Source organism: Carcharhinus amblyrhynchos, chromosome 11 (assembly GCF_965287045.1).
Source record: "Carcharhinus amblyrhynchos chromosome 11, sCarAmb.v2.hapA, whole genome shotgun sequence".
In the NCBI taxonomy this organism is placed as follows: domain Eukaryota; kingdom Metazoa; phylum Chordata; class Chondrichthyes; order Carcharhiniformes; family Carcharhinidae; genus Carcharhinus; species Carcharhinus amblyrhynchos.
In genome coordinates, this window is record NC_137334.1 from 27,095,018 (window position 1) to 27,120,503 (window position 25,486).

A 25,486-nucleotide genomic window follows, 5' to 3' on the forward strand; every position below is an offset into this window, starting at 1 on the left:
ATAGGGATATTCTGCTGCAATTGTATAGGGCTTTGGTGAGGCCACACATAGAGTACTTACTATGTGCAGTTTTAGTGTCCTTATCTGAGGAAGGATGTCCTTGCTATAGAATGAGTACAGTAAAGGTTTACCAGGTTGATTCCTAGGATGGTTCTTCCATATGAGGACAGACTTAAGTCGGTTAAGATTATATTTACTGGAGGTTAGAAGAGAGAGGGGATCTCATAGAAACTTATAAAATTTTAACAGGGTTAGGCAGGGTAGATTGAAGAATGTTTCCAATGGTGGGGGAGTCCAGAACTAGGGATCATAGTTTGAGGATAAGTGGTAAACCTTTTAGAACTAAGGTCAGGAGAAATGTCTTCACCCAGAAAGTGGTGAATGTGTGGAATTCAGTTCCACAGAATGTTGTTGAGGCCAAAACGTTTTCAGATTTCAAGAAGAAATTAGATATAGCTCTTGGGGCTAATGGGATCATGGGACATGTGGGGAAGGGGAGAACAGGATATTGAATTTGATTCATCCATGATCAAAATGAATGGCGGAGCAGGCTCGAAGGGCTTAGCCCTGCTTCTGGTTTCTATGTCAAATAATGGTAGAATAATAAAAGAATATCAAGTGACAAACTATCTCTAATTACATAAGCCAGAAATTTCAAGAAAATGGGAAGTGGAAAACACAGGAGATCTGTTATGGAATTGAAATAGCCTTGACATGAGAATAGAGTGTGCTGGCAAAACACAGTGGATAGTTGACCCTGAAAAGTGAAGGTTCAGCCAGTAGGGAGGTTTTCCATTCCAGTAAACAGTTGTCACATCAAATACTGAGCTGAATTTTGACTTGGAAGCAGACAATTAAGCAATTTCTCACTATTGGCCAGAGTGCAGCTATGTTACCATCTTCCTGCATCTGACCATGTGGATGGGTAGCCAATCAGACCAGTTAAAGTGCCAATTCAGAACACTGTTCACACACTGTCTGGATTTTGCTGATGGTAGACAGGTCTACCCAGTCTTGTTCTGGCCTGCAGATGGAAGCCTGGCAGTGGCAAGCCAGGTGGCTAGATATGCTTCCCAGTCCAGCATGTATCAACTGGACTTCAATGGCCATAGCCATGGTAGCAGGCCTTCCTGGCTAGAGGTTGCCTTCTGCAGTGATGGTCCGGCAGGTATGACCAAAGTTTATTTATTCCGTTCTTCAGAAGGTGCTTCATGTTGAGGGTCTGCAGCACTGAGAGCCAAATAGGAGGCTGCTTCCCAGAAGATTGCTGAGCCAGTCTCATTGCTAGCAAATGCAGGTTCCAGGCCCTCATTTAGCTCAGAAGTTGCAGGACAATCCAGCCAGTTGACAGTTCTCTCCATTAAAGCTGATTGACCTGCTGTGTGTTTTTGTCTTGTTTCAGGTTCCCAGTATCTGCAATATTTTGTGTTATACATACACAGCAGGCCTAGCAGCATCTGTGGATTGAGTTACCTTTTCTAGTCCAGATGACACTTCTACAGAACTGAATGTAGTGAATTATATTCAAGCAAAAATGCATTTGTTATTGGTTTAATATCTCAGCAACAAGACTTGCATGGCTGTCAAGCTCACTTCCATGATAGGAATGATTATTCGTGCAATTTTCGCTCCTAGCAGAATAATATTGATGTCACTGCCAATCCAGCATGATGTATAGGTTGTCTTTAAATCATTAGAATAATTTTTACTTCAACTCCTTCAGATAATTATTCAAAACTTATTTGGAATGTATATTTTAGAAACGTCATTATTTTCAGTAAGTAGTTGTTTATTTTTAACATCACTGTCCGCTAAATAGGAACAAGTTTAATGCCAGCAGCTGGGACAATGTATTTGACAACTTCAACTGGATATCCTTACACATACCACAATGGAGTGGCTTACTTCCATAGCCCAGAAATCACTTCTGTTCCACAACCGTGGCCTGTGAGTAAATATGTATTTGAATATATATTCTTTGACTAATGAAGGTAAAGTCACCATAGTCCCAGATGACTGTAGGCTGTGATTGGTGGTGATTTAACCTGAGAATCACCACAACTCAGGCTAGGGCAAGATTACGGTTTTGTGCTCCAATTATTCATTACAAACCCACTTTCACAATAAAGGTTGTGCCCTCTTACTTTTCCTTTGGTTGAGAAATGGAAATATGAATTTCAGGACAATCTGTAGCTTTTAGCTGCACCCTTTCCATTTTCTTTCCCTAATCAATCATGCTTCTACTACAGCGTTGTGTTGTTTTGGGGGCGGGGGGATGCAAAGATCAGTTCAATTCAGGAGGTCCACAAAAGTTTCAATAAAAACAGGATGTACGTTTATTTTTGGTGTGCAGGCTTCAATTCCCAACTGCCAGCAACCTATGGAGATGGCATCATGGAGTGATCACGTGACCTTCTTGAAGGAACCATGCCACACAAAGCAGTTACCCAAATATGTGATATCATTCCCCCTTGATCTCTAAGGCCCTCCCCCCAATCAGTTGTAGAGGTGTTTATATCCAGCATCACAAATCGAGGTTTACATTAAGCTATGCAACCAGATTAAATTAAATTCGAGGGGCGATTGGGAAGCAGTCAAGCTCTCACTGGTTGTATCCATTGTTCGGGCACATCGGTAGATGTTTCATAAGAACATAAGAAATAGGAGCAGGAGTAGGCCATCTAGCCCTTCGAGCCTGCCCCGCCATTCAGTAAGATCATGGCTGATCTGTCGTGGCTCAGTTCCACATTCCCGCCCTCTCCCCATAACCCTTAATCCCCTCGCTTATCAAAAACCCATCAACCCGCGTCTTAAAAATATTTAGCCTTGGAGGGGTGTAGTTATCCTTGCCAATAAGGAAATTGGGAAAGGTGATAAGCTCACTAGTTCTTTCAGGCTCTGGTAATAGCAGGAACCTCAGCAACTAGAGGGGTTGGTTCATCTTGAGGTGGCTGTAATAAGCCACTGTGGGAAACCAACAACTGGCCACCATGGGGTCTCCAAATCTGTTACTTTGGATCATGTATGATACAGGGTCAGTCTAAGCCAAGACAATTGTAGGTTGCCCAGGTAATATGACTGCGTGCCAACACTCACTCCCCTTGATGAAATAAGCATTTAGCGCTCACTAGTCTCCTGGTTACTCGGTTATGCCCTACTATCGCCAGTGTCTCTTGTGGTATTAAAAGATTAAATATTGTTCTCAACTTCCTCTTCATGAGTAGCAACCTGTAGGATGCCAAAAAGTCATTAAGATGTCTGATTAATGAGTCTTGATCTTGAGAAATTTTCAGTCCATGTTTCAGAGATTGCACAAATTGTTCAGTTAACACATTAGTAGCTGGGTGAAAGGGTGCTGATTTGATATGTTGGATACCACTTCTTTTGAGGCTATCTTCAAAGTCTTGTGATATACACTGTGTCCCATTGTCACTAGCAATTTATTCAGGTTTGCCAAACCTTGTGAAGATCCTCTCCAGTTTCTTGTTGATTTGTCTGTATTGGTGCATTTCATTATGATCACTTCTGGCAACTTAGTGTGTGCATTGTCTAAAGAGCATATACCCATCTGCTGGACTGACCATCAACATGCAGGTGTTGAAATGGTATTTTAGGCCACTCCCACAATTGTAGGGTGACAGTGGTGATGCATTCCTCATCCAAACACATGACTAGCATTTTCCCACACTTAATTCTATTTGGGTGTCCAAACCTGGCCCCCAAAGGTAACTGCAAGCAAGTTCCTTCATCTGGACATTCGTGAGTTGCTCCAGCAATTTGTGTTGTAAATTAGGATAGGTTCACTTTGGTTCTTCTCAACCAGCCTTAGACTGTCAATTGTAGCTTCCATGACATGTATGGTTTTAGATCAGGATGTGTTCCTGTTGTCTTCCCTTTTAACAGCATATCTTGTACTTTTCCTATCATGGGATCATTCCTGGTATATCATTAGACTTATGATGCTGTCACTAGTGCATTATGTATTTGAGAAAAGTAGAAAATGTTGGGAACACTGCACAGTAGTACGTGGCCAACAGGCAAAACAATTAGGATAATGGGCCGTGTTAGCATGGCTCGCTGACTGTCGATATTTTACTTCACACAGGTAGGCTGATAAGATGAAGGACCATTGTTGCAATCTAATAGCAGCAAGTGAAAATGTAACGTTATGTGGCCTGAATATAGTCATCAGTGGTCGGTGATCTGTTATTAGGATGAAATATCAACCATATTTGCACTGATGGAACTTCCAGACTCCAAAAATAATACCCAATGCTTCTTTCTCCAATTGAGCATAGTTAGATTTGGCACTCCTCAGTGTGACGGAAGCAAAAGCTATTGCTGTATCCTGCCCGAAAATGTGTGAGATGACTGCTCCAAGTCCATAGGCAGAGTGTCACAAGTGAGTTGCAATGGCAGTTTTGGATTAAAATGAACTAAGACTTTGGATGTCTGCAAAGCATCCTTCATTGCCTTCATTGCATTTGGATGTCCAATGCCAAGACTGTTTAATGCACAATAGATAGTGTAGTGGTTTCAACAAGGTAGCTAAATCAGAGACAGGTTTCTCATAATAGTTGACTAGACCAAGAAATGTTCTTAATAGTGTCACATTCTTTGGAGATGGAGTTTTCATGGTGACCTCCATTTTCTTTGGTCCCTTATATAGCTCTTTGTTATCAATAATGTGGCCCAAGTATTGTATCAAAGTTCACTTTTCTCTTTTTTGACGTCTTGGCCATGTACTTAGAAGATATTGCAACATTGATGCTAAGTTCGTCAAATGTTCCTGGACATTGTACATGTAATTAAAATATTGTCAAGATAACATTATACTATGGGTAACATACTCAGGATTTCATCTATTGACAGCTATAATAATGTTGTGACCAAAGCAGTTCCAAAGGGTAATTGTTTGTGACAGAACACGCCTTGGTGGGTAGTAGTGGCAAGCAAGGCTTGAGACCTTCATTTGCATTTAAGCCTGCAAAAGATCGATTTTGTTAAACTCTTGCCCACCTAATAGTTTTGCGAACCAGCCCTCAATTAGTGGAAGTGGGTGCTGATCTGTATATAATATCAGGTTGATGGTCATCTTAAAATCCCCAGAAATGCAGAATGTACCATCCAGTTTCATGACAGGTAATATTTGTGAGGCCTAGTTGCTCATGATAACAGGTTCCAAAACACTGGTGTCAACAGGTTGCTCTAACTCCAATTCAGTCTTCAGACAAGTTGCGATTTCGTTGGCAATTTGGTTTGATTTTGAATTTCACTTGTACTTTTTCCATTGAGCCAAGTGTATCTTTGAGTACACTCATATCTATTAAGGATGTGTTGTGAGTCCATCTTGGCGTCCACCAATTGGTTTACCACCATCCAGTCCAGCTTGATCTTCTCCAACTAAGATCGTTCAAAGTGAGCCGGGAAGTTTCCTTGGTCCATGTGGAGAGGCAACTCCTCCGTTTACCCACTGAGCTCCACCTTGATGATAACGTAGCCTTTCAAAGGCAAAATTTCTTCTGTCTATATTCCTAAGATCGCATTCACTGGCCTTAAGGGAAGATGCTTTAATGTCTGTTGATATTGAGGATTAAACATACGGCGGTGCCTGTATCAACTTCCATTTGATTGGTTGTCCATTCAGTGTAGGGCGACCCAAAATTGGTGTGATTTCCACTGGGACCAATAACATGTTTAGTCTTAGCTCCTCATCAGACTCCTGGAATGCCTCTTCCTGATTGCTGTCATCTTTGTCAGCTATGTTATATACTGTGTTTGCTAAACTTGTCTTAGTCTTCTAACATGTCCCTGGATTCTTTTTCTGGCAGCTGTGTTCAGGAAAATCATGATGCCTTCCAACAAGGTCTTTCAATGTGGCCAACCTTATCACAATTGCTCACTGGCTGTTCTTGCTCCCAACAGTCAGTGAATGGCCTGTTTTGGTACACCGGTGGCACACCTGCAGTTGAGTAGGCTTCCTCTGGGCGGTGCCCATCCTGTGGCCCCTCCAGTTCCCAACTGTGAAGCCTCTCTAGCGGCAAGCTCCAGATCTGTTTTTAAGCTTAAGATGTGCCTAAAGAGCAAACACCACTGGATTGTCTCATTTTTTTAACCTGAATCTGAACGATTGCACAGATGAATCCAGTGATTCGCCAAACTCACAATATTCAGTGAGGTGCTTTAAGACTGCTACGAACTATGAAATATTCTCACCCCCGAATTGATTCTTTGATGAAACCAGAACCATTCCACACTAAGCAGTGGCTTTGATGAATAATATTCCTCATGGGCCGTCAACACTTGTTCAATGGTTTTGGTAATGGGCATTTCAGGCCAAGTTAAAGGCTTTACTAGGCTGATACCGGAGTTGAAAGGGTTGAGCTATGAGGAGAGGCTGAATAAACTGGGCTTGTACTCGTTAGAGTTTAGAAGAATGAGAGGAGATCTCATTGAAACGTATAAGATGATGAATGGGATGGATAGGATAGATGTGGAAAGACTCTTCCCGCTCAAAAAAGACAATAGGACTAGGGGGCACAGCCTCAAGATAAAAGGGGGGCGGTTTAGAACGGAGTTGAGGAGGAACTTCTTCACTCAAAGGGTGGTGAATCTCTGGAATTCTCTGCCCGTTGAAGTGGTGGAGGCTGCCTCGCTAAATATTTTTAAGACGCGGGTTGATGGGTTTTTGATAGGAGAGGGGATTAAGGGTTATGGGGAGAGGGCGGGAAAGTGGAACTGAGCCACGACAGATCAGCCATGATCTTATTGAATGGCGGGGCAGGCTCGAGGGGCTGGATGGCCTACTCCTGCTCCTATTTCTTATGTTCTTATGTTCTTTCAATTATGCTGAGAAATGTTGGTATCATGAATTCCACTGGGATGTTACTTGCCTGTACATAATTCTGGAACATCTCTGTTTAGGAGCTCCAACAATGAATTTCCTTATCAAAAGAGCTTATGCCCCCATAGAGACTTGTAATTTTCCTCGCGAGATCAGGACAGCAGCCCTGTCAGTGGTTTCCTTTTTTTTGCGAACTAAATAATTGGAAGAATTGACCGAAATTCAAGGATTTAGACACCCTATGGTAATTAGTGGCTGGACTCTTGTTGTCACTAGTTGTGTGTAAGCTCCGTAGCTTTGGCTTCCCCCCACCCAGGCATGGGACACCGTCAACTGTTGTCTGCTCAGTTTTTTTCATTGGTAGGAAGTTGCAATTGTTCATTACTCATCCTTGTTGCTGACTGGCACCCTTGATGCTGCAGAGTTGGTCCCTGTTGTGAATCCTCCCTGGGTTTTTTGCCTTTTTTAAGAGAAAAAAATCTATTTTTCTTCTTTATTTCTGATTTTTCTTATCCCATCCTTGTCACCAGCTTAATTTTTGTATTGTCTTGGCTAGGGGATCCAGGGTTCAGTTCAATTCTGGAGGCCCACAGAAGTTTTAATAGAAATAGCAAGCAGGTTTATTTTTGGCTGTGCACTGTACAGGCTTCAATTCCCCAACCACTGGCAGCCTGTGGAGATCCCAATGATGTCATGGGGTGATCACGAGACTGCCCTCTTAAAGGGGTAATGCCACACACAGTAATTCTCCAGGTACGTAACACTTTTCTTCCTTTCCTTTGTCCCATTACTGCCTGTGTACTTTTCCTTGAACAACCTATTTAATCACTGCATGTCCCTTGCCCCCTGGCCTCCAGTTTCATTTCACCCTTAAAACTCTGTCCATTCTCTCCTATTTTTCTTCTCCAGCTCCCTGCCCTCCCTTCCTATCTGATTCCTTTAAAGAGACGTTTCTTGTTCAAATTTCAAAATCCTGTTTCTTCTAAATCAAATTGGTATAAGAAATGATTGCCACTGCTTTTTAACTAAGCCAATACTAGGAGAAACTAGGTGGCAGGAACAGCTAAAGTAACATGGTTTTTTTTTTCCCAGTCCTTTTTGTGCTTCAGTATATTTATCTACTCTTGCCTTCATAACTACCAACTCAACCTGCAAGTTAACCTTAAGAGAATCCTGAACCAGGACTCCCAAGTCTCTTTGCACTTACAATTTCTGAACTTTTTTTCCATTTAGAAAATAGTCTACGCCTCTATTCTTCCTACCAAAGTCCATAACCTCACACTTTCCCATCTGCCACTTTTTTGCCCACTCTCCTAACCTATCCAAGCCCTTCTGCAGCCTCACCGCCTCCTCAATCCTATCTGTCCCCCCACCTATCTTTGTATCATCTGCAAACTCAGCCACAATGCCCTCAGTTCCTTCATCTAGATCATTAATGTATAATGTGAAAAGTTGTGGTCCCGTCACTGACCCATGCAGAGGTCCACTAGTAATGACTGCCATCCTGAAAAGGTTCCCTTTATTCCTATTCTCTGCCTTCTGCCAGTCAGCCAGTCTTTATCCATGCTAGTACTTTGCCACTAACATAATGGGCTCTTATATTCAGCAGCCTCCTGTGCAACACCTTGTCAAAGGCCTTTTGGAAATCCAAGTAGATAACTTTCACTGGCTGTTCTTTGTCTAACGTGCTCGTTACCTCGCCAAAGAATGCCATCAGATTTGTCAGGCATGACCTCTTCTTGACAAAACCATGCTGACTTTGTCCTATTTTACCATGCACTTCCAAGTACTCCAAAATCTCATCCTTGATAATGGACTCTAAAATCTTACCAACAACCGAAGTCAGACTTTAAAGGGGCAATGTATTAATTTCCTGTATTTTGCCTCCCTTCCTTCTTAAACAGTGAAGAAGTTCATTTATTAGTCACAAGTAAGGTTTACATTAGCATTGCAATGAAGTTACTGTGAAATTCCCCTAGTCGCCACAGTCCAGACACTGGATTGTGGCGACTAAGGGAATTTCAAATCAGCCCACCAGCAGAGTAACCAGCACGTCTTTCAGAATGTGGGAGGAAACCAGAGCACTCGGAGGAAACTCACACAGACATGGGGTGAACATGCAAACTCCACACAGACAGTGACCCAAGCCAGGAATCGAACCCGAGACCCAGCAGTGCTAACCACTGTGCTACCGTGCCACCCATAGGGGTGTTACATTGGCAATTTTCTAGTCCTCTGCGACCCTCCCTGACTGCAGTGATTCCTGAAAGATCACTACTAATGCCTCCATAATCTCTTCAGCTATCTTCTTAAAACTCTGGGGTGCAGGTGATTTATCCACCTTCAAATCTTTCAGCTTCCCAAGCACCTTCTCTTTAGTAGTGGCCATCACACACACCCTTGACTTTCTTGAATTTTTGGTATGTTACTGGTGTCTTCCACTGTGAAGACTGACACAAAATACCCATTCAGTTCCCCCACGTTACTGCTTCTCCAGCATCATCTTCCAGCAGTCCAACGCCCATTCTTGCCTCTCTTTTACCCTTTATATATCTACTGGCTACCTTATCCTCATGCTTCATCTTCTCCCCTCTTATTGCTTTTTTAGTTGTCCTTGTTGGGTTTAAAGGCTTCCCAATTCCCTGGCTTCCCACTAATTTTTGCCACATCGTATGCTTTTCCATTTTCTCTATCTACTTCTTTCCTGGGATGAAATTCTGTTGTGTCTCCTGAATTACTCCCAGAAACTCCTGCCATTGCTGTTTCACCATCTTTCCTGCTAAACTCTTCTTCCAATTATGAACATGGCTCTGACAATGGTGGGATTCTAGGGGGAGAATTTTCCTGTCCCACCCATCACAGGAATCATAGCGGGGGTGGGGGGGTGCGCATGCAAAGGTCTGCTGACCTTGGGTGGGATTTTTCAGTTTGGGATGAGCGCAGCCGAAAAATCCCACTGTAGGACTGGAGTGTCAGGTAACCTTGAGGCATCTGGAGCTCATTCCAGCAGCCCCTCCATCACATGGAGAAATCTAGAGACCACAGAGCATCCCAAGTGAGGAGAAGGACTGAAGCCCATTCCAGGACCTTGCACCAGAGAGACTCAGGAAGTTTCCAGTCTTTATGAGTCTAGTGGCTGGGGCATGGGCTAGGGATGCTTATGTCTTCAGCTCAGACCTCTGATCTTCCTGCAAGTTGAGAGCCATGAAAGCCAGAGTTAGAAATTCTGGGTTGATAGCATCATCATTCTATGAGCCAGAATCTCTCTCCCCAACATAAACCCCCCAAAAGTGCCCCCATCGCACACTCAGAATGGAGCAAGGAAGTCAGTGCTTTGTTGTAAGAAAGACAGGAGTCAGATAATTTGTAATCATGAGGAACACCACAGGTTTCCTCACAGCCGGGCATAATCATCTTCCTGCCCTGCTGAAGCAGGCCCACCACCTGGGCAACTGTGTCTTTCATAGCCCCTGGGAATGCATTTCCTCCTTTTCTCAATGCCAAATATGCAAGTACCTGGCACGGGTGCTGTACTGTTTCCCAGTAAAGACAAAGTTGTTGGTTTCACATGATAGTCCAACAGTTTGTAAAATGACCAGCATCTCCTGTAGACATGTGGCCTACAGTATTGCTACTTCTTACCCAGACCTTGACCTGATAGGCAGCTGGCAGTTGAGCCTCTCTGGCAGCATTCTGATGTTCCTGGGTCAGTTCCTATGGTGCTGGATCAAATCTGGTCTGGCCCTGTTGCACTTGTCACCTCCTGCACGCTTTGGCACCAATCAGCAGCAATGAAGTGACTGGCCTGACTCCAAACCAATATTCATTTTTAATCTATGACAATGTGGAAACATAAGAGAGAGACAGTGAACAGTGTAATCCATTCTTTCACTCATTAATCTCCTCCCTAATCCCATTATGATCCAGTAGTTGAAGGCTGACCAACCTTCAGCATTCCTACTACCCAGCACTGCTTTACAGCAATTACTGTCCACACCAGATAGCTTGCATGGTCACGGAACTGACCCCATGTCCCGTCATCTTGCAACATTGTCTCCTGCCATATCATTTCGCCCTTCACCTCATCAGTTATAAAGCGCATCATGATGTGGTGATTCTAAAGGCCACTTGGAGGCCCCATGGCATTGAGCTGCAAAGCCCTGCCTGTGCTGCCTCTTCCCCTAAAGCTGGTAAGGTTTACCCCAAGGGGGATAGCTGATTTATCGATGATGAGAACAGTTGATAGGTTGGTTGGATAGCATGGATGAGAGGGGGCAGATCTTGGTCTCACAGGAGAAGAAAGAGGCCGGTGGAACCTCCTGAGTGAGCATCAGGCCACCTTCTTCCTGGCAGATTGGTAGGTTCCAAAGCAGCTACGGACCTACCACATAACTGTCAGTTGCTGGGTCATTCTTCCCCCAAATCCTCAGTCCCTGCCAGGAACTGCAATTGACACTACACCCTGGAACCTTCAGGGAGTTGCCTAGTGCCCCTTGATGTGCAACACTGCAGTCCTCACAATCTCTCCCTCACACTTAAGGAATCTGTCGGTGCTACAGTGAGTTTTAGCAAAATGCACTGTGCCCCTTCTTGCGTTTCCCAGGTCTGTGAGGGGGCTTCCTCAGTGACAGTCCCTTGTGGCTCCTTGTCTGCCATGTGACAGCTTTTTGTGTGTTTCGAATGTTAAAGAATCATAAAATTTTACAGCATGGAAATAGGCCCTTTGATCCAACTTATCCATGCTGCCCCTGTTTTTTAACATCTAAGCAAGTCTCAACTGCCTGCTTTTGGCCCATATTCCTTTATACCCATCTTATCCAAATGCTTTTTAAAAGTCAAAATTGTACTGTCTCTACTCTTACTTTTGGTAGGTTATTCCTGACATTCACCACCCTCTGTGTGAAAGAATTTGTCCCCCTGGACACTTCTGTATCTTTCCCCTCACACCTTAAACCTATGCCCTCTAGTTTTAGACTCCCCTACCTCTGGGAAAAGATATTGACTGTCTAGCTGATCTGTGTCCCTCAGTATTTTATAGACCTCCATTAGACAATCCCTCAGCCTTCAATGCTCCAGAGAAAAAAGTCACAGTCTATCCAGCCTCTCCTTATAACTCAAACTATCAAGTCCAAGTAGCATCTTAGTAAATCTCTTCTGCATTCTTTCTAGTTTAATATTATCTTTTCTATAATAGGGTAACCAGAACTGTACACAGTATGCCAAGTGTGGCCGTACCAATGTCTTGTACAACTTCAACAAGATGTTCCAACTCCTGTATTCAATGTTCTGACTATTGAAACCAAACATGCTGAATACCTTCTTCACCACTCTGTCCAACTGCGACTCCACTTTCAAGGAGCTATGAACCTGTATCCATAGATCTCTTTGTTCTGTAACTCTCCCCAGTGCCCTACCATTAACTGAGTAAGCCCTGCCCTGGTTCGATCTACCAGAGTGCATCACCTCGCATTTATCTAAATTTAACTCCATCTGCCATTTGTCAGCCCAATGGCCCAATTGCGATCCTCGATAACCTTCTTCACTATCCAGTATGCCACCAATGTTGATGTCAACTGCAAACTTACTAACCGTGCCTCCTAAATTCTTATCCAAATTATTAAGAGAAATGACAAATAACTGGATCCAGCAGCGATCCCTGAGACAAACTGCTTGTCACAGGCCTCTGGTTTGAAAAACAACTCTTGACAACCACCCTCTGGTTTCTGTCATCCAGCCAATTTTGTGTCCATTTAAATACCTCACCCTGGATCCCGTGAGATTTTGGCTTATGCAACAACCTACCATGCGGTTCCTTGTCAAAGGCTCGCTAAAGTCCATGTAGACAACATCAACTGCACTGCCTTCATCAACCACGTTTGTTACCACTTCAAAAAACTCAGTCAAATTTGTGAAACATGATTTTCCACTCACAAAGCCATGCTGACTGTCCATAATCAGTCCATGTCTCCCCAATGCCTGTAGATCCTGTTTCTCAGAATACCTCCTAACAACTTACCCGCTTTAAATGTGAAACTCATCGGCTGGATGTTAATTCTGTGCAGCCAAGCATCTCCTGAAGAAGCTGAAGTGGTGCTACAGACTAAGGACGTTGGTCAGTGAGGAATGTGTGTCTTTGATGGAACCTTGGCTGTAGTGAGTGATATAATAAGAACATAACATAAGAAATAGGAGCAGGAGTAGGCCATCTAGCCCTTCGAGCCTGCCCCGCCATTCAGTAAGATCATGGCCGATCTGTCGTGGCTCAGTTCCACTTTCCCGCCCTCTCCCCATAACCCTTAATCCCCTCACTTATCAAAAACCCATCAACCCGCGCCTTAAAAATATTTAGTGAGGCAGCCTCCACCACTTCAACGGGCAGAGAATTCCAGAGATTCACCACCCTTTGAGTGAAGAAGTTCCTCCTCAACTCCGTTCTAAACCACCACCCCTTTATCTTGAGGCTGTGCCCCCTAGTCCTACTGTCCTTTCTGAGCGGGAAGACTCTCTCCACCTCTATCCTATCCATCCCATTCATCATCTTATATGTCTCAATGAGATCTCCCCTCACTCTTCTAAACTCTAACGAGTACAAGCCTAGTTTATTCAGCCTCTCCTCATAGCTCAACCCCCTCAACTCCGAAATCAGCCTAGTAAACCTCCTCTGCACTCCCTCCAAGGCCAAAATATCCTTGCGTAAATGCGGCGACCAAAACTGCGCACAGTACTCCAGCTGCGGCCTCACCAGTGCCCTATACAGCTGCAGCAAGACCTCCCTACTTTTATATTCAATCCCCCTCGCTATGAAGGCATCCCATTAGCCTTCCTGACCACCTGCTGCACCTGCAGGCTGGGTTTTTGCGACTCATGCACAAGGACCCCGAGGTCCCTCTGCACCGTCGCCTGCTGCAGTTTTTTGCCACATAAGTAATAGTCCTTCCTACCATTATTCCTACCAAAGTGGACCACCTCGCACTTGCCAACATTAAATTCCATTTGCCAGTTCCTGGCCCATTCGCCCAGCCTATCTAGATCCTTCTGCAGACTTTCCACACCCTCTGCGCAATTTGCCGTTCCACCAATCTTGGTGTCATCAACAAATTTCGACACCATACACTCGGTTCCCTCCTCCAGATCATCTGTATAAATGGTAAATAGCTGAGGCCCCAGCACCGACCCCTGGGGCACTCCACTAGTCACCAACCGCCAATCCGAATAGCACCCATTGACCCCCACTCTCTGCCTCCTATTTGACAGCCAATCCTCTATCCACGCTAACACCCTACCCCCAACTCCATGCCCCCTTACCTTCTGCAATAACCTCTTGTGAGGTACCTTGTCAAATGCCTTCTGAAAATCAAGAAAGACCACATCCACCGGCTCTCCTCTATCCACCGCCCTAGACACATCCTCATAGAACTCCAATAAATTTGTCAGACACGACTTCCCTTTAATGAAACCATGCTGCGTCTGCTCTATCAAGCAATTCCCCTCAGGATGCCTCGCTATTTCCTCCTTGATGACAGATTCTAACATTTTACCTACAACAGACGTTAAACTAACCGGCCTATAATTCCCTGCCTTTTGCCTGCCACCCTTCTTAAACAACGGCGTAACATTAGCCGTTTTCCAATCTTCCGGCACTTCCCCGGAATCCAGCGATGTTTGGAAAATAACCACCAAGGCATCCACTATCACCTCCGCCATTTCTTTCAGAACCCTTGGATGCATTCCATCTGGTCCTGGGGACTTGTCCACAATCAGTCCCTCCAGTCTGTCGAGCACCGCCTCTCTAGTAACAATAATGTCATTGAGACCCTCCTGTCCTACCATCTTTCCATCGCTAACACCCGGCAAATTATTCACGTCCTCCTCCGTGAAGACCGAAACAAAAACGTTATTCAAGGCCTCAGCCATTTCCCCATCCCCTACCACTAAGTCCCCCCTCTCATCCTCTAAGGGTCCAACGTTCACCCTAGCCAGCCTCTTCCTTTTCATATATTTATAAAAATATAACTGTAGGTTAAAGTGAGAGTCTTGTCAAAATGCACTTGAGATCTCCAGCAAGCTTCTGAGAGTGTTAATGTGGTAAGGATGAAACCAGAGGGAGCGGCTGCAGGGCAGTCGCAGAGAGCAGCAGCCTTCATGGAACCATCAATGAATTGAATTCAATTCAACTTTATTGTCATTGTACAATGCACAAATACAACGAAAAGTGAGCTTGCACCAGTCATTATAAAATAGTGCCAATAGTCATTAAGTGTACACACGCATATTGCATAATGTCCATCGCCTGGAAGTGTATTAAAGGATGGAGTTCAGCTGGGTAACAGCTCTGGGGAAGAAGCTGTTACTGAGCCTGGTCATACAGGCTTGAATGTATCTGTAGTACCTCCCAGATGGCAGAAGTGCAAACAGTCTGGCTGGGATGAGTGGGATCTCTGGTGATGCTAAGAGATCTCTGCAGACAGTGTTTGTGATAAATATCCTGGTTGGCTGGTTAGCTGGGTGCCAATAATGTATTGGACAGTTTTGACTACCCACTGCAAAGCTTTCTAGTCAGAAACGGAGAATTGCCGTACCACAGAGTAATGCAGTTCAACAAAATGCTTTCTATTGTGCACCGGTAAAAGTTTGAGAGAAGCTGGAGGACAGGTTGGCTCTCTTTAGTCTCTTCAGGAACTATAGATGCTGCTGAGCCTTCTTCACTAGGAGGAGGAGTTGAGGATCAATGAGAGGCCCTCCATGATGTAGATGTCCAGGAATTTGAAGCTGCAGACCCTTTCCACCTCTACCCCATTGATGTACTTAGGGGCGTGAGTGCTGCCTCTGGACTTCCTGAAACCCATAATGAGTTCTTTGGTCTTCTTAGTGTTGAGGGCCAAGTTGTTTCCAGCACTTCACATCACCAAATGTTGGACTTCCTCCCTGTAGGCTGACTCATTAGTGATCAGGCCTACCACTGTAGCGTTGTCCATGAACTTAATGACAATGGTGTTGGTGTCACAGACAGGCATATAGTCGTGGTGAAGAGGGAGTAGACAACGGGGCTCAGTATGCATCCTTGTGGAGCCCTGGTACTCAGAGTTAGGGTGAGGGATGTGAGGTTATGCAACCTAACAGACCTGTTGGTTAGAAAGTCCAGGATCCAATTACAAAGCCTGGTGTTGACTCCTAGGGTGTGGGGTTATGGACAAGCTTGGTGGATGATGGTGTTAAATGCTGATGGTGCTGAATGCTGAACAGCATTCTAACATAGGTGTCCTTGCCTTGCAAATGGGTTTGAGTGGAATGAAGAGTAGTGGAAATAGCGAATCCCGTTGATCTGTTTGCACAATAGGCAAACTGGTGCTGGTCGAGATTGGCAGGGACATTGGCTTTTAGGTGAGTTAGAACCAATCTCTCGAAGTTCTTCATTATGATGGGGGCGAGTGCAATGGGACGGTCATTCAGGCTCATCGCATTCAGTTGCTCCAGCACAGGAATAATGGTTGTGCGCTTGAAACATACGGGAACCACCATCCAGGCCAGTGATAGGTTGAAGATGTCAGTAAAGACCTTAGTCAACTGATCAGCACAGACCCCTGAGTACCCGTCCAGGAATGCCTTCTGGGCCAGTGGCCTTGCGAGTGTGCACTCTGCATAGAGTACCCTTATATCAGAGGTAGACAGTGTGAGTGCCTGGTCATCCTGAGGCCAGTGAATGTCTCAGCAATGCAGCTTTTGATGTTACACAGCTGTATGCCAGCACATCTTTCACTTGCTACTGGGGCTTCTGATCGTTGTGTGTATCAAACACCGTGATTCCCCTCCCTCATCTGCTGTGGGATTGTCAATGAAGGAATTCCATGAACTGTGCCAACAGATTGTGCTCATTCAGGCTTAAAAGGCAGAAAGCCCTTGTAAAATGTCTTGTGAGTGAGAGAAGTTTTGAGAGGGCTGGTGGCAGTTGGCAGTCATTTAATGAATTCAGGGCTTGGCCAGATTTTGAGTGGATTGCTGATAGACATATATAAGGATGCAGATGGTGCATTGATTAGCAAAGAGTAAAGATCTCAAGCTGTTACAGAATACAGAGTGGAATGAATACTTTTAATAGTTAGGTGCCTGAAATTGGCATTGTGTGAGTTAGTTGCTAATATTTAAACATATAATGAAGCCAGTCAACTAAGGTACCCCTGTATTTGGGGCAGGGGATGCTGCGCGCGCGCACCCCCCCCGCAACAACACCCACCCTGTGGTCACCCCTTTCCGTCTGGCTCAATCCACACTTGCTATTCCTCCACTCATGCACCCCACAGGTAAGTTTAGAACAGGACACTGACCTGCTTGCTGTCCCTCAGAGTCCAAGGCGCTTGGGCCCACTGTTTAGGAGCGTCACCAAATCACGCCTGTGTGACTTTTAGCTGGGGAGGCAGGCTCATTGTGGAAGGCTGCTGAATCATCTGTCCAACCCACTAATGATATTGCAACGAGGGCTTTTGCATAATCATTGGTTTGCCACCTACTCTGTGCGGGTACTCAGTCGGGGCCGGTGGGAAAAGCTGGGTGAATGGGAAATACTTTGATAACTGCCCAATTAGCCTCAATGCCATATTCAGTTGTCCATCAGGATTCCTACTAGTGACAATCATGTTGGTGAATTCCGCCCCCCCTACAATCAGTGACTTAGATGTTGAGTCCAATCTTTTCCAACATAAAACTGTAGGGAAAATAAACTATGGGGATGTGCAAAGAGGGTGCAGGAGGATTTAGACAGTGGGCAAGAACATGCTAGATGAAATATAACGTGGAGAAGTGTAACATTGTCCACTTCAGTAGGAAAGATGAACTCTGGTAGAGAAAATAATCAAGTAGAACTTTTTTAAATGGTGAGAGATTGGCAAATTTACAGGAACACAGGAATCGTGTGTCATTCACAGGAAGTTATTGTGCAACTACAGCAAGCAATTAGTAAATCAAATACTGTGTTGGCCTTCATTATAAAGGGATTAAAATATGAGTATGTGCTACTGCATGATATGTAAGACCTTCATGAGAGTGCACTTGGAGAGCATGGATTTTGTTCATAAAGAAAGGAGATACCTTGGACCAGAGGAAATGCAACAAAGGTTCCTGGGTTATAGATATCTCCTGTGAGGAGAAATTAAGTAAATGAGGCCTAGCCCTTGCATATAAAAGAATGAAAAATGATCTCACTGAAACACTAAATTCTAAAGCTCATGAAAGGCTTTATGTTGAGAAGATGTTTCTCCTGGCTGGAGAATCCAGAACATTTGGGGTCATGGTCTCAGGCAATGAGTTTGGACGTTTAGAATTAAATGAAAAGAAATCATTCAAAAGGTTGTGAATCTTTGGAATTCTGTCCCATAGAAAGCAGTGGATATTTAGTTGCCGAGTATATTCAATTCCAAGACTGAAATGCTTTTGAATACTAAGGGAATCACACAATATAAAGGGAGTGTAGAAAGTTGTAACTGAGGTGGAAGATTAGTCGTGATTGTATTGAATAGCAAACTTGAGGTTTCAAAGAACACTACAATACTGCACAGGAAACAGGCCCTTCGGCCCTCCAAGCCTGCATTGCTCATTGGGCCAACTAGACCATTCTTCTGTATCCCTCCATTCCCAGTCTGCTCATGTGACTATCCAGATAAGTCTTAAATGATCCCAGCATGTCCACCTCCGCCACCCTGCTTGGCAGTGCATTCCAGGCCCCCACCACCCTCTTTGTAAAATACGGCCGTCTGATAGCTGAGTTAAACCTGCCTGCCCCCTGCCACCTTGAACCTGTGCCCCCTTGTGTTTGTCACCTCCAACCTGGGAAAAAGCTTCTCACTGTTCACCCTATCCATACCCCTCATAATTTTATGCACCTCTATTGGGTCTCCCCTCATTCTCCGTCTTCCCAGGGAGAACAACCCCAGTTTACCCAATCTCTCCTCATAGCTAAGACCCAACATACCAGGCAACGTCCTAGTAAACCTTCTGTGCACTCTCTCCAAAGCCTCCACGTCCTTCTGGTAGTGCGGCGACCAGAACTGGACGCAGTATTCCAAATGTGGCCTAACCAACATTCTATACAGCTGTAACATCAGATGCCAATTTTTATACTCTGTACCCCATCCTATAAAGGCAAGCATGCCATATGCCTTCTTCACCACCTTCTCCACCTGTGCTGCTACCTTCAAGGATCTGTGGACTTGCACACCCAGATCCCTCTGTGCATCCTTTTGATGGTTCTGCCATTTATTGTATAGCTCCCCCCTACATTAGTCCTACCAAAATTCATCACTTCATATTTATCTGGATTAAATTCCATCTGCCATTTCTCTGCCCAATTTTCCAGCCTACCTATATCTTGCTGTATTCTCTGACAATGTTCATCGCTATCCGCAAGTCCAGCCATCTTTGTGTCATCTGCAGACTTACTGATCACACCGGTTACACTTTCTTCTAAATCATTTATATATATATCACAAATAGCAGAGGTCCCAGTACAGAGCCCTGCGGAACACCACTGGTCACAGACCTCCAGCCGGACAAAGACCCTTCCACTACTACCCTCTGTCTTCTGTGGCCAAGCCAGTTCTCTACCCACCTAGCCACCTCTCCTTTTATCCCATGAGATTTAACCTTCTGCACCAACCTGCCATGAGGGACTTTGTCAAACGCTTTACTAAAATCCATATAGATGACATCCATGGCTCTACCCTCGTCAACCGTTTTTGTCACCTCCTCAAAAAACTCCACCAAATTTGTGAAGCATGACCTCCCTCTTACAAAACCATGCTGTCTATCACTAATGAGATTATTCCGTTCTAAATGCGCATACATCCTATCTCTAAGAATGCTGTCCCAACAATTTCCCTACCATGGACGTCAAGCTCACTGGCCTATAATTACCCGGGTTATCCTTGCTTCCCTTCTTAAATAACAGTACCACATTCGCTATCCTCCAATCCTCAGGGACCTCACCTGTGTCCAATGAAGAGACAAAGATCTCTGTCAAAGGCCCCGTAATTTCACCTCTTGTCTCCCTGAGCAGTCTGGGATCGATGCCATCAGGCCCTGGGGATTTGTCAGTTTTACTGTTCTCTAAAAAACCTGACACTTCCTCCCTTGTAATGGAGATTCTCTCTAACTGGTCAGCACCTCCCTCTGAGACACTTCCAATCAACACGTCCCTCTCTTTTCTGAACACTGATGCAAAGTATTCATTTAGGATCTCCCCTACTTCCTTGGGCTCTAAGCATAATTCCCCTCCTTTGTCCCTGAGAGGTCTGATTTTAGGTTTAGATAGGGTGGATGGTGATAGCCTGTTTCCTCGGATGGAGAAATCTAGCACGAGGGGGCATGGCTTTAAATTAAGGGGGGGTAGTTATAGGACGGATGTCAGGGGCAGGTTCTTTACCCAGAGGGTGGTGAGGGACTGGAATGCCCTGCCTGCTGCAGTTGTAAATGCGCCTAGTTTGGGGGCGTTTAAGAGATTGGTGGATAGGTTTATGGGCGAAAAGGGATTGGTTTAGATTAGTGGGTCAATGTTTTTTTTAAAAATAAGACTGGTCGGCGCAACATTGTGGGCCGAAGGGCCTGTTCCGCGCTGTAATGTTCTATGTTCTATGTTCTAATGTCCACCCTATCTATTCCTCTCAACATTTTGTAAACTTCTATCTACTTCTAATGCTGAGATAATTATTGATAATTTCAGAACGCTGATCTATGAGATAATTATGAGGGCATAAAATTAAAATAATCAGTTAAACAATTAAATACAGATTTATGGGAATTATACGCAGTTTCTCAAAAAGAGGACTATTATATACAGCCTGGGACCATGTGTTGTCAGTGCAGCCTTGATGGGCTGAATGGTCTCTTTTGCAATGTAGGGATTCTATGATTTTATGAAATGGAACAGTGGAACCAGACTGATTGTTTAGGAAAATTTTCAATACAGATTTCATGGGATGAATAGAATGGATCAAATGGTCTCGTTATTGTTCATCAGTACTTAATAATTCTGTGACCTGCTTGGTAGAGAAAGACATTGGGCAAGATTTTAACAGCCTCGCTTGTCCTGAAACTGTAAAATTCCACCTGAGGTCAACAGACCTTCCCATGGTCCACCCCATGCCCACTCTGATTCCTATGTTAGGTGAGGCAGTAAAATTCCAGTCATTATTTGGAGAATTCTGATCATGTAAAGTCTTAAATACTTTGTATTCTGTGCGTGTTGGCTTTTAAAGAACAATTTGCTGTGTTACTCTTTTCCATCAGCCTCGCTCTATTTCAAGCTCACCAGTAATGGTAGCTCATCAAGCTCAGCCAATTTATCAACAACCAGCGTACCATTATCAGGTAAGAACTTGTGTTATCCAAATGGTATTTGATCTGTTTTGTGAGCAGTGAATGAATGTTCTAATGTTTCAAAAGGGATTAGATTTTGTAAATGCATGTCGAACCCGGACTTTGTGAGTGCATTGGATATGGAGGCACGGTGGTTAGCATTGCTGCCTCACAATGCCAGGGATGCAGGTTCAATTCCTGGCTTGGGTCATTGTCTGCGGTATCTGCACGTTCTCCCCGTGTCTGTGTGGGTTTCCTCCAGGTGCTCTGGTTTCCTCCCACAGTCTGAAAGGTGTGCCAGCTAGGTGCATTGGCCATGCTAAATTCTCCCTAAATGTACCCGAACAGGCATCGGAATGGATTTTTCAGCGGATTTTCACAGTAACTTCATTGCACTGTTAGTGTAAGCCTACTTGTGATAAATAAATCAACTTTAAAAAGGTAGTGCAATCTTTGGGACTTCTCTTTTTAATGGATGAAAACTGATTTGTCTTAAACTTCAAAATTGTTTCATTCCCTTTTCGATCTTCTTATTAAGGCGACAGAAAATCGGTGAATAGGCAGTAATCTAGTGTGTAGAAAAATGTACTTCTATGATATCATAGGATTACTACAGTGTAGAAGGAGGCCAATCAGCCCACTGGGCCTGAACTGACAACAATCCTATCCAGGCACTGTCCCCATAAGCCCATGTATTCACCCTGCTAATCCCCTGACACTAAGGGACAATTCAGCATGGCCAATCCACCCAAGCTGCACATCTTTGGATAAATGTTGATATATTATAGAAACTAGAAGTAAAAGTAGGCCATTTACCCTTTGAACCTGCCACTCATTTTGATAAGGGCTGATTATCAAATTCAATATCCTGATTCCCCCTTTCCCCCCACAGTCCTTGATCCCTTTAATCCCTAGAGCTATATCTAATTTCTTCTTGAAGTCAGACAACATTTTGGCCTCAGCAGCTTGCTATGATGGTGAATTTCACACATTCACCACTCTCTAGGTGAAGAAATTTCTCCTTACCTCAGTTCTAAAAGATTTACCACTTATGCTCAAACTTTGGCCCCGAGTTCTGGACCCCTCTACCATTGGGAACATTGGGTCTGACTTACCTAAAAGCCAATGTCCCTGCCAGTCTCGACCAGCACCAGTTTGCCTATTGTGCAAACAGATCAAAGGGATTCGCTATTTCCACTACTCTTCATTCCGCTCAAACCCATTTGCAAGGCAAGGACACCTATGTTAGAATGCTGTTCAGCATTCAGCACCATCAGCATTTAACACCATCATCCACCAAGCTTGTCCATAACCCCATACCCTAGGATTCAACACCATGCTCTGTAATTGGATCCTGAACTTTCTAACCAACAGGCCCCAGTCTGTTAGGTTAGATAACCTCACATCCCTCACCCTAACGCTGATACCAGGGCTCCACAAGGATGCATACTGAGCCCCGTTGTCTACTCCCTCTTCACCATGACTATATGCCTGTCTGTGACACCAATACCATCATCATCAAGTTCACATACTAATAATAATGAGTCAGCCTACAGGGAGGAGGTCCAACATTTGGTGATGTGGAGTGCTGGAAACAACTTGGCCCTCAACACTAAGAAAACCAAAGAACTCATTATGGATTTCAGGATGTCCAGAGGCAGCACTCACGCCCCTAATTAAATCAATAGGGTAGAGGTGGAAAGGGTGTGCAGCTTCAAATTCCTGTTAGAATTTTGTAATTTTCCATGAGATCCCCTCTCAGTCTTCTAAACTGCAGTGAATATAATCTAAAGCAACTTAGTCTGTCCTCATATGACAGATCTGTCATCTAAGGAATCAGCCTGGTAAACCCTCGCTGTACTCCATCTATAGCGAAAACATCCTTCCTCAGATAAGGACACCAAAACTGCACACAATAGTCCAGGTGTGGCCTCATCAGTGCCCTGTAACATTTCTGCAAAACATCCCTATCCCTATACTCAAATCCTCTCGCTCTGAAGGTCAACTTGGTCAGTTTGGAATATTACTTCTTTACTGCCTGCTGTACCTGCGTGCGTGCTTTCAGCGACTGATGCACGAGGATACCAAGGTCTCACTGAGTATCTACCTCTCTCCATTTAACCCATTCAAGTAATAATCTGTCTCCCTATTACTGCTGCCAAAGTGGATATCCTCACATGTATCCATATCATACTGCGTCTGTCATGCACATGCCCACACACTCAGCCTGTCCAAATCAGACAGAGGCATCTCTGCATCCTCCTCACATCTCACCCTTCCATCCAATTTTGTATCATCTACAAATTTGGAGATCATACATTCAGTTCCCTTTTCCAAATCATTAATATATAATGTGAACATTTGGGGTCGTAGCACAGATCCCTGCAGAACCCCGCAAGTCACTGATTGCCAATCAGGAAAAGACCCTTTTGTGCCGATTCTGCTTCCTTTCTGCCAGTAAGAAGTCTCACAATACCAGGTTAAAGTCCAACAGGTTTATTTGGTAGTAAACGCCGCTAGCTTTTAGAACGCTGTTCCTTTGTTAGGTGAGTGAGGAGTTCTCATCACAAGCAGGGCATATAAAGGCACACACAATTTACGGAATACTGATTAGAATGTATTCTGTAAACTGTGTGTGTCTTTATATGCCCTGTTTGTGATCAGAACTCCCAATTCACCTGATGCAGGAACAACATTCCGAAAACTAGTGGCGTTTACTACCAAATAAACCTGCTGGATTTTAACCTGGTGTTGTGAGACTATTTACTGTTTACCCCAGTGCAACGCCGGCATCGCCACATCCTTTTTGCCAACCAGCTTTCTATCCATCTCAAAACATTACTTGCAAAGCGCATAGTCTGTTCTGTGAGACCTTATCAAAAGCCTTCTGAAAGTCTACATAAACCATACCTACTGGTTCTTTTCGGTCAACTCTCCTAACATTCTCAAAGAATTCCAATAGATATGTCAAGCATGATTTTCCTTTTATAAATCTATACTGACTTTGTTAGATTGTACCACTGCATTCCAAATGCTGAGTTTGATAATGGACTCGCAACTTACCTAGTACTGACAGTAGACTCACTCATCTATAGTTCCGTTTTCCCCCACCTCCCCTTTTGAATAATGGGCTTACGTTAGCTACCCTCCAATCTATACAATCAGTTTAGAATCCAAAGAATTTTGGAAAATAACCACCAATGGATCTAATATTTCCAGGGCCCGTCCTTAAGTACTCTGAGGTAAGGATTATCAGGACTTGGAGATTTATCCACCTTAAATCCCATCAATTTCTCCCAAACCATTGTATTAATGCTGATTTCCTTCAGCGGCTCACTGAAACTCAGAACTTTGTGCAGGTGTATGTATGTATTCTAATTTGCTTATGAATGGGACTCCTATCTTTTAGATATGGAGAATGGCAGTCAAGTCTGTTTTCTTTTGCCCTTCTCCCATTGCCTGTCTCGTGACAAACAAGTTGATTGTGATCTTCCTGTTTGACTAACTCAGCATAGACTTGGAGTCACAATTAGTGCCAGATCACAATGAATTTACCCATTGCTCCACCAATGATCTTAATAGATTCTTCTTGAATGAGTTTTGGAGACATGGAAAAAACAATAACATGGGCTTCTTCACTCAGTTCGAAAATGTGAATTCAGTTTGAAAAAGAAAAGATTACAATTAAATGGCAAGGTTTACAACAGCTTTAGACCAAGGGGATTTAGTCGAGAGGATCTTGCCAGGAATGCCAAAGTATGCATAGGCCCAAGAGGAAAGGTACATACATGACGGGGAGTGCCCTGGTGCTGTCTTCTGGCATAGGTTAGCAGTGACAACCTGGCAGTGTCAACTTCATAGGAGTGGGCCCTGTGAAGACCCCCATGGGGGGAGGGTTTCCCATTATGTGTGAAGGGAGGATCTTGTCTGTGAGGAAGAGAGTGCCTGTGATACTTCCACTGGCCGCAGGGTCAGTGTGGAGAGAGGAGTTTTAACTTAAGTGCGAATCGGAGCACCCTTTAAAGTTGGCACTCTGATCTCTGTGGAGATGACCGTGCAGGTTCTGACAGGCCCAGCCCTGCCAGATGGACACCTTAAACAATATTCACAGAGTTTTTCTGTCAGAGTGGTTAAAGGTTTGGGCTGGAGTTTTCTGACCACTCATGCCCTACTGCCACGGCAAGCAAGGACTGAGAATTTGGTTCTCAGCTAAATCTCCATTGACTACAGCGGGACCAGAAAATTCTGCCCCTGGTCTGTAAATTCAGCTGTGCAATTGGAGAGATATCAGCCAGCTTT

At 44.2% G+C, this 25,486-nt stretch overlaps 1 protein-coding gene across 2 annotated transcripts in view; it reads left to right on the top strand.

Moving 5' to 3' along the window:
- LOC145349685 (protein boule-like) overlaps window positions 1-25,486 on the top strand; it is a 163,547-nt gene that overhangs the window by 83,834 nt on the left and 54,227 nt on the right. For both annotated transcript variants that reach the window (XM_080198215.1, XM_080198213.1), the window contains exons 6-7: window positions 1,820-1,947; window positions 21,119-21,199. In XM_080198215.1, coding sequence (XP_080054341.1) covers window positions 1,820-1,947; window positions 21,119-21,199 — 209 coding nt within the window. The remainder of the gene's footprint in view (window positions 1-1,819; window positions 1,948-21,118; window positions 21,200-25,486) is intronic.